This window comes from Coptis chinensis, chromosome 2, assembly GCF_015680905.1.
Source record: "Coptis chinensis isolate HL-2020 chromosome 2, ASM1568090v1, whole genome shotgun sequence".
Lineage (NCBI taxonomy): Eukaryota > Viridiplantae > Streptophyta > Magnoliopsida > Ranunculales > Ranunculaceae > Coptis > Coptis chinensis.
Window position 1 is genome coordinate 2,282,585 of NC_141457.1, and position 9,552 is coordinate 2,292,136.

General features: G+C 36.6%; 1 protein-coding gene and 1 long non-coding RNA gene across 2 annotated transcripts; both read left to right on the plus strand.

Annotated features, from left to right (window-relative positions):
* Positions 1-2,069: 2,069 nt before the first annotated feature.
* LOC147514341 (uncharacterized) lies at positions 2,070-4,011 on the plus strand. Its single transcript, XR_015213189.1, has 4 exons — positions 2,070-2,098; positions 2,202-2,295; positions 2,594-2,630; positions 3,922-4,011. It is a non-coding gene; the product is annotated as an uncharacterized LOC147514341 (long non-coding RNA).
* Positions 4,012-7,711: 3,700 nt separating this feature from the next.
* Positions 7,712-8,789, plus strand: LOC147514342 (uncharacterized). The gene is made up of 4 exons (XM_086592555.1): positions 7,712-7,793; positions 8,024-8,175; positions 8,288-8,432; positions 8,527-8,789. Exons 1-4 carry the CDS (start codon positions 7,712-7,714, stop codon positions 8,787-8,789), a joined length of 642 nt encoding a protein of 213 aa, XP_086448681.1.
* The last annotated feature ends 763 nt before the right edge of the window (positions 8,790-9,552 follow it).

The following is a 9,552-nucleotide window of genomic DNA, read 5'->3' on the forward strand; positions in this document are numbered from 1 at the left end:
GTTTGGGACCATTTTAATGTTAAAGGCCGATAAGAATGACGATGGTAGTGAAGTAAAAAACGATGGAGTCCGTTAAATATAGTCTTTGTTTGTAAAATTTGTGAAACTCCTCTTTCTCTTGGGGGTAGGGAGGGACTAGTCACCTTCAGTAGGCATCACGAGAATCTTGTGTTATTAGAACTTCAACTGAGAAGGGTCAAACAATAATTGGTAGAACTGAGAATGGTGTGGTTTATTCCTTTAAGTTTAATAAGATAATTGCCCGTCGAGAAACTGTTAGGTATTTTGTCGTTGAGGAATTACCATTTGTGAAAGTTGAGAAACCAACCTTTCATAGATGGATTAAGATGGCATTTGGTCCGCAGTTTAAACCTCCTTGTCGTTCAACAATGAGAAGTGATGTGATGTTGAGTTTTCAAGAAGAACGGTCTGCTTTGAAAGATATCTTGAGAAGTGTTCCTGGTAAAGTTTGTTTAACATCAGATTTGTGGACGTCAAATCAGAAGCTAGGATATATGTGTATAACTGCCCACTTTATAACTAAAGACTGGAAACTTCATAAACGAGTCCTTAGCTTCCCCGTGCTTCCTGCACCTCCTGCAAGTGGAAGAAGCGATTAGTGATGCAATGTATGCCAACTTGTTGAGTTGGGGATATGTGATAGGATAGGAACTATAACTTTGGATAATGCGTCTAACAATGATAGTGCTGTGTCTCAGTTGAAAGATAAATTTTTTGGTGATGCTACATTAAGTAGAGAGTTGTGTCATCTTCGTTGTATAGCACATGTCATGAATCTGATAGTAAAAGCAGGATTAAAGCATGTTGAGGTGTCCCTTAATAACATTAGAGAGAGTGTGAAACATCTCAAGTCTTCTCAAGGTAAACTGGAAAAGTTTTTTGAGAACTGTAAATCTTTGAACATGAAGACAAAAAGATTGCCCGTTGACATTCCGACTCGGTGGAATTCCACCTTTATAATGTTGAGAGATGCAATACCGTACCAAAAAGTTATTGATCTCTTCTTTTATGGTGAGGAGTATGCAAATACTCCTACTCTTGCTGATTGGAAAAATGCTGTTGCTATTAGAGATCTTTTCAAGGTTTACCAGGATGCGACTAAGTTGTTTTCAGGGAGTCAGTATGTTACATCTAGTGCCTTTTGTTATCAGTTGAGTAAAATCTTGTTGGTCTTGAAAAAATGTGATAGTGAACCTGCTTTCAAACCTATGTATACTAGCATGAGAAAAAAATATGATAGATATTGGAAAGATGTTCCTTTGGTTCTTGGGCTGGCTTCATGCATGGATCCCCGATACAAGTTTACAATTCTTGAGTTGTGTGTGGACCTGAATTATGAATCTGAGCCTCAAGTTGTACCAAACTCAGAACTTACATTTAATCAGTTGAAAATGAAGACTTATAAAACCAAATTGGCTGAGCTCTTTGAAGAATATGAAAAGAAAATGGGTAATACTGAATTTGGTTTGAATCGGTACCCTAATTCTCGTGATGATGATGACATTGTATTTGACTTGTTGTTACTGGAGGAGAGCATCTTCTAGTAATACTAACAAGTCTGATTTGCAACATTATTTGGAGCGACCGGTCATTAAAGTCGACAAAGAGCCACCATTTAACGTTTTGGATTGGTGGAAAACTTCGGAAGGTACTTATCCAATTCACGCCGGCAATGGCTCGAGATTTACTAACTTCACTGTTTCTACAGTTCCATCGAATCGACTTTTAAGCGCCCGATTACAAGGGTGGTCGACAAAGTACCGCAGACTCTTTTGTTGCGGGAGACTATTGAGGCTTTGATGTGCTTGAAGGATTGGTTTCAAGGCTGAAGAAGGGCTCCAAGATCATGGTGTGAAGGTGATGGAAGAGTCGATGCAAGATCTCGAGTTGTAACTTCGATGTCTATTTTGGAGTTTTGGACAAGGGGATAAAATTTTGGTTACATTTTATGTTCCATTATCGAACAAGTATTAAGTACATGCTTCATTTTCCTAATTCGGACTTGTTGGTAATTTTGGATAAATTTTTGGTGGGGAGATGAATGGTCCGACTAGTGACTAGGCCATTTATTGGAAGGGTGCGATTAGTTTTTCAATATCTTTTTATAATAATTATTATTCTTTAAGTATTACTATGTCTTACTAAGTTTAATTTTATGTTTGCTGATTGTGGTGGTATAGGTATCACATTGCATATTCAGGTCATATATTTGTGTAGTGCTATGGTGGGTCGGTGACTCGGTGTTACCTTTCAAGAATAGTTGATGGTGTACAGGTGATTTCTATGTTATTTTGCTTAGTTATGTACTTATGTAGCTTAATTTCCTTGTCCTGATACTTGAGATTGCCTTCACATTTTTTAGACTTGCAATGTAAATTTTGCATATTTGGTAGTGATACAATTGGTTTATGCCATCTGAGTTGGCTGCTCAAATCAGTGTATTTTACACATAAGATTCTTTGAGTGCATTATGGCTTTTGACTTAATTTGGCGGATCAATTAGTTTTTCAGTCTACAAGCTTGTCTAACTATATATTAGTTTTCTTCTTATGCAATTATCTTTCATTTCCAGTAGCACTGGTCACTTGAAGAACACTGAACTCAGAAAGGTACGCCAAGTTCTCTTATTTGTTAATGTGTATGAAGTTTATTGTAATAATTAAGTTGGTTACAGCCCGTGACTATCATCTTAGTGAACGTTTTTTGGAGACTTACTCGCTGACAAGGATGGTGTAGATGGGTCAAATGTTGTACATTTATTTTGCATTCAAATTATTACACAGAATTACTGTAATTTGTTTTTCCCTTACAAATTGTAGTTGTTTAACTGTTCAATATTGTTTAGAGCGAGTATAGAGAAGGATTTTGCTGTGAAGACACTGCTATGTTAGATGAGTCTAATTTGATCAGATCTGTCGTTGTACTCTACCCGAGGAAGTCCTTTAATATCTGCAATATCAACTCTGAGCAATGCCAAACCTGCCCAGAGTGAAATCTGCCTAATAAGATAAAAAGAGTTTGCTTGCATAAAGCTGCTTGGGACTGGAGAATTGTGTACTTGTGTTACATGAAATCTGCCGCTCAAAATCAATTGCTCCTTTGCAGCTTATAAAAGTCGAAACTCAATAGGGTACAGATCGGTGCTAAAACTCCACTAAATTATTTGCTTTAAAAAAAGAATAATACAATAGGATTTAACCACACGAGAGTGGAGGGGTGCTCAAATGCCCCACTTCAGTCGGCTCATGCCATGGGATTGTGATAGAAAACTGACTTCAAAGTAGCGGCATACTTCTACAGTGGTTCTGCGACTAATACAAAACAAATTGGACATCACACTATATTGCTGGATTCGGAGTGAATTGCTCCTTGTACAAGCCTCTTGCTTCCCTAATTGAAGGCCCCTTTCAGTTTCAACACTCTGCAATTTTTGTAAGTTCTTGAGATATAAACCGAGAATAGACCATTTTTTGTCCGGGTCCCTGATTCTTGAGAATAGAACACTCTGCAACTATAATTTAGATATGCTTAGGCCTGCAACTGCACTTCTGCTATTTTTTTGAGGTATGAGAATAATAGCTTTATTTTTGAGTTCACTCTATTTGGCTAGGTCATTGGCAATTGACTATAAGATTGGATATCCTTATCTTTTGTATGGTGTGTGCTGTGAAAAGGTGTTTGGAAGCACACTCACGAGTAACTTAATAATAAGAAGAAATAAAGCTAGCTTGTATAGTTGCATGCATCTTAAATTTGAAGAACAGGCAAGCCTTATCTCATAGAGTATTTTTTCCCCCCTTTGTCAGAGTTCATTTCCCTTTGTCAGAGTACCCAATTTTGCATTTTGCATGCACTTAGTTGGTATCGCTGCTCTAATCTTTGTTATTTCCTTGCCTGCAGCCGGATACATACATATGCCCGCAATGTAATGCACCAAAGAAGCAATTTGCAGGGTACGATGTGAACACTGGAATGGTGATTGGTTGCCTCAATTGGTGTAATTTTTGGACTACTTGCTGATGTTGGAGCTTTGCTTGTGTTTGGCCTTAAAACGATATCACACTCTTAAATTTTCCCAAATATGGTACAGAGTCAGATTTACTCCTATTCTCACGTATGTAATATGTTATTTTTCAAAGTCATCACAGTTAGATGATGAAAACCCCATCAAGTCATTAAGATCTTATCACCTGAAGTCCTGAACTTACTGATTACTAAGGAAACTGTTACGAGATTTTTGGTTCTGAGTGCACCTGTTGCAGCTTCTTGCTCCTTTGATAAGGACATAAGGTACTGCACTTGATCCTGCGCCAAATTGGTCAAGAGAACGCAAGTACTGTGACTACAGCCTTCTATATCAGAATTAGCATGTGGTGGTTCGTTGCTGTTAATTTGAAACATGCTACAACATGAGCCCAATTCTTACTCATATCAAATCGCAAGCAACGGGTCTTTTTCATAATTAAATGTGCACACCAGTTTTGAGGTGAAGAGGAGGGCGATGAAAGTTGAGAATGAAGAATAATTTTTTTTTGGGTTTTTTAGGTTTTGGTTCTCTTAAATAATTGGTATTTAGGGTTTGGTATGCACTAATCGGCTTATTAGGCTTTGGTCCTCCAGTTACAGACCACATTTTTCTTAAAAGGCATGTATATTGTCGTTGACTCGTTGTGCTACATGTTCAGGTATGCCTTGAAGTCATGACCTGATTGCTGAATCATGACATACGTTCGTTGAAGCAGGAAGTAGAGTATTGTTCTGTGCAATGTGACATACAGTCTTTCAGAACTGTAGTCCACAAATAAAGAAAGTTTAGGATGTGGTGGGCTGGTGGCTAAGTTTGAGTATATAGGCACTAGTGTTCTTTTCAAATGTGTTGTACACTTGTACACTGTCTTTTATTTCCTGAATTTGCTGGAGTCTGAAGTCTTCGTCTGTGTTTTGCTGACCACACCCAAAGATTTAGAGAACCATGTCGGTATTTTCTTGTGGTGCATGGTAGTTCCTCGAGTTCTGGAACTCACTCCCAACCACTGAAACTAAAGTGGATAAAAAAACATGGAAAGAGAACAAAGAGAATTTTATTTTGTGCTGTCTGTTGGAATATACTGCACAGGTGCTAAAATTCTTATTATATAACTTTTGTGACAGAAAATATACACAGAAGTGATGAATGACAAATAGGGGTTAGGCGATAGTGACACTGTCAGAAAGTTGGGCCATTTGAATCCCACCAACCTCTAATTTCCAGTATATAGGTATATAGTTTTATACTAATGTCCTCCCTTCCAATAACTCCACCATTGAGCCTACTTAACTCTTACTGATGTTCATAGAGGTAACCCATTCACAGGAAGGTATAGATAATAAACCAAAGTACAAAGTGCCATTTTTTGTGAAAAATATTGGTGCACCCAAAAACTGAAAGCTTAGAAAATTAATGTCTACCAATGAATCCCACAAGAAGATCGAAGTTAACAATTCATCTATGAATGTCTGTTTGATCACTAAGGTGATCATAAGAAGAAACTAATTTCAAGAGTTCAGCAATTAAATAATTTCCAGTCCTGACTGTAGGAGGTATTAGTGAGTAAAAAAAACTCCTAACCTGGCCCTCAGCCCGACTCTCTAACCCGGCCCTCAGCCCTCTATAATGGGCTGAAGGGCGGGCAAGGGCTTCATATATTTTCTATTAGCCCGTTTTGGCCCGGCCCTCAATTTGTGAGGGTTGTAAGTTTTGAGGGCCGGGCTGGCCCGGCCCGGCCCATTTGACAGCACTAGCCTAGATGCTTTGTTTAATGTACTATTGTTTGACCGGCCTTGATAAGTAAAAGTGACAAGATTTCGGCCAAATTTCGGGGAAAATGAAGTCTAGAGGATACAAATTTTGTAAAGTAACTCACAACACCAAATTCTTGCAATTAGTAACCCACGAACCCACGATTTCAAACTTAGTAACCCTCAAGGACAAAATAAGTTGGCCCAGCCCTTTTACTTTTTTTCAATGCTAGTTATACCCTTTTGTGAAATGTTCCATTTTTTTTTAAATACCAATTTAACCCCTCCGTGTTATATTTAAATCAGATAAATTTTCAAACTCAGAAACTACTTTACACTGCGCGCTGCGTTTTTAGTGGAGAGCGAAGATCAAGTTATTTCTTCAAATTTATAGCGACACCAGGTTTCAATCGATTTCATCTAAAAAGGTTTGTTCTATATGATTTCAATATGAGGTCCAATAATCTATAAACTTGATTTATATGTTGAGGGTATACTTAAACTTGAAATCGTATTTTGAAATCATAAAATGTTATGATTTGTATGCCATTGAGATTGTTTATGATTGATGGTTTTTATGCTATCGACTTTGTTTTGATTGAGGTTGTTTTATGATTTAGATTTTTCTTTTTTAGATCAGATCTATTTTAGGTATGTTTATGTTTTCTTTGGTCAAAGTTTAATTTAGTATGAAGATGTATTGTTCATAGTCTAGAATGGGTATGAATACTCATTGAACAAATACTATGAATACTTATTGTTCATAGTCTAGTTGAGTATGAACAATGTATGTTCATACCTCTCTGAACATTGAATGTTCATACCCAAGGACTATGAACATTGAATGTTCATACCCAATGTATGTTCATACCTCTCTGAAGCATTTCAAATTATCATAGTATTTTGTTTTTATTGTGTACATCTCTTGAATTACATTTTTATTGTGTTTTTGTGGGTTGAATTTTGCAGTTATACATGGAATTTAGTGTGATTGGAGTTTTTTGCTATAATTGCGGTACTTTTTCCTTTCGTTTTGGGTTGGATTTTTCGATTGATGTTGTTACGCGCAAGGTGTGAAGATTTTTCGATTGATGTTGTTCCTTTCGATTTTTCGTTTAGTGTGATTTTGCGATCCTTGGCTTGCTATTGTTATGGCATGAAGATTGCAATTGTGGAGATTAAAGTAAATGTGTGTATGAGTTTAATGAGTAGCTGTAGTGGTGCAAGTACGTCAAGTTCATCAGGTTCATCGAGTTGTTTAATTGGTGGTGAGGTTGTTGATCATAAACCTTACAAGTCTTATTTTTGGTGGCGTAACTTTGATGGTGGTGTTGGGCAGAGATTTGCTTTAGGTGCTCCTGAGTTTAGATGTAAATTGATAGAGTACTCTATTGTGAGTGGTTACAAGTATGAGTTGATCAAGAATGATGATTTTAGAGTGACTGCGGTTTGTTAGAAGAAGAATGAGCTAAATTGTCAATGGTGTATCCACTCTTTGGAGAGTTGTGGTTATTTTGAGAATAAGAAGATTAATCTCACACACACTTATGGTTTTGCAGTTAAAGACTACGACCATCCACCTCTCACTTATTTTCTTGTGAAGATGCATATTCTTGATATTGCAAGAGATAAACTAGATTTGACATTTGGAGATATTACCGCTTTATATACTCGTGAGTACGGGCTTAGTATTTCAAAGCACATAGGTTATGCGGGTAAGAAGTTGGCACTGAAAGAGTTGTATGGTGATGTTGCCCTGTCTTACAATGACCTATTGTGGTATACGGAGGTGTTAAAAAGAAGAGATCCTGAGAATATTGTTGAACTTGAAGTTTACAAGGAGAGTGGGAAGTTTGAGAGGGTGTTTGTTGCTTTTGAATAAAGTATTCATGGTTTTAAGTTTTGCCGCCCGATGGTGTATTTGGATGGAACATTCTTGAAATCTGATTCCAAAGGGTGCTTGTTGGCTGCTACTACAAAAAATGGAGATCAAGGTATTCTCCTAATTTTACTACTTGCATTTTATTAGTTTTAATTTTGTGTTTGGTCATGAACAATCATTATTCATAACTGTTTTGGAGTATGAACAATACGTGTTCATATGAACAATCATTGTGCATGCACGTTTCTGTGTATGAACAATCAATGTTCATAAACTCTGTATCACATAACACTGATGCTTCAAGTTATCTCATATTTTGTTTTTTTTTTTTGTTTTTTTAAGGATTGTTCCCTCTTGTTGTTGGTGTTGTTGACATTGAAAACGATTCCAATTGGTATTGGTTTCTTGATATGTTTAAGAAGGCTTTTGGGTATGAGCAGAGCTATACGTTTTTGAGTGATAGGCATCATAGTTTGCTTGTCAACATTTCTATTGTATTTCCTGATTCCTATCACTCTTTTTTTCTTGTGGCATATGGAGAACAACCTTAGAACATATTTGTCAAAGCCATGTGGTATGACAAAAGTGTTGGTTGCATTATTTAAGAAATGTGCTTATGCTGCCACATATGAGAAATTTGAGGAGCACATGGCTAAATTCAAGGAAATTGGTGGAGATGCAATTTCTAACTTTCTTAATAGGGCACCTTATGAGTACTGGGCTAATGCATACTTCTGTGGGGCCCGATATGGTGAGATGTGCTCTTCCTTGGCGGAGTGCTTCAACAGCTGGATAGATAAAGAGTGGCATCTTCCCATCATGCTTTAACATGCTTCCCATCACAGCCATGTTAGATGGAATTCGGATGAAGATGATAAAGATGGTGTTTGCCCGGAGGATGGAATGCAAGAATTGGAAAAGTTTTCTTTGTCCTAAAATTGAAGCAAAGTTGCTTGAGAGGACCGAGAAGGCTCGTTCTGTGACTGTGTCAAAGTCAGATGATCATGTATTTGAAGTTGATATGGAGAAGCATAAGCATCGGGTTGACTTGCTGAGGAGAGACTGTACTTGCAACAAATGGGGCATAGATGATAAAATGGGAAAATGATAGTTTTACCTACGCATAAGTGATGAAACTCAACGTAAGTAAAACTAAAGCTAGACGATGCTATATTATCAAAGTTTTCTACTCTCTTATCAATGCAATATAGTTGGAGTATAGAATTCGTTCCACTCCTAGTCCTTTAGAATTAGCGTTAACGACGATTATCAGTCTATCAAAGTCAATGATAGTAACGACGGAAATTATACTACGATGGTAATTCAACTAATCAAGATACGATAATTCAACTACGAAAATACTAAATTGACAATATGATAATGAATTAGGGGAATTTGATTCCACCTTGATTCGACTTAATAAATTAACGAAGAAATGTCGTAATCCGAATTGTAATGCCTTCGCATAACAATTGGGTGTTTCTAATCCCTAATTGCTCATGGTAATCTCTACCAACTAACAACTAGCATGTGAGGAAGTTCAACCCATTCTTATGGCGAATCAACTACCTTTTAGAGTGGAATAGAATATTACGATCTATTCTACGCTAACAACAATCAAGTTTTCATCAAGGCTTCTTCAAACCCCTCTAATGGAGGTTTTAGCCTTGAATCATCATACTATCATTTCTAAACACAGAACAACTAACACAACTCATTATTGAAATAATGATTAAACTTTTAAATCTAATTGAACAATAATAATAATGATTCCAAATGAATTAAAACAAGATTTAAAACTGGATTAGAACTAAAATTAAAACTAATCTAGAACTAAAATTATGAATACTAATTATCAATTTAAAACAACT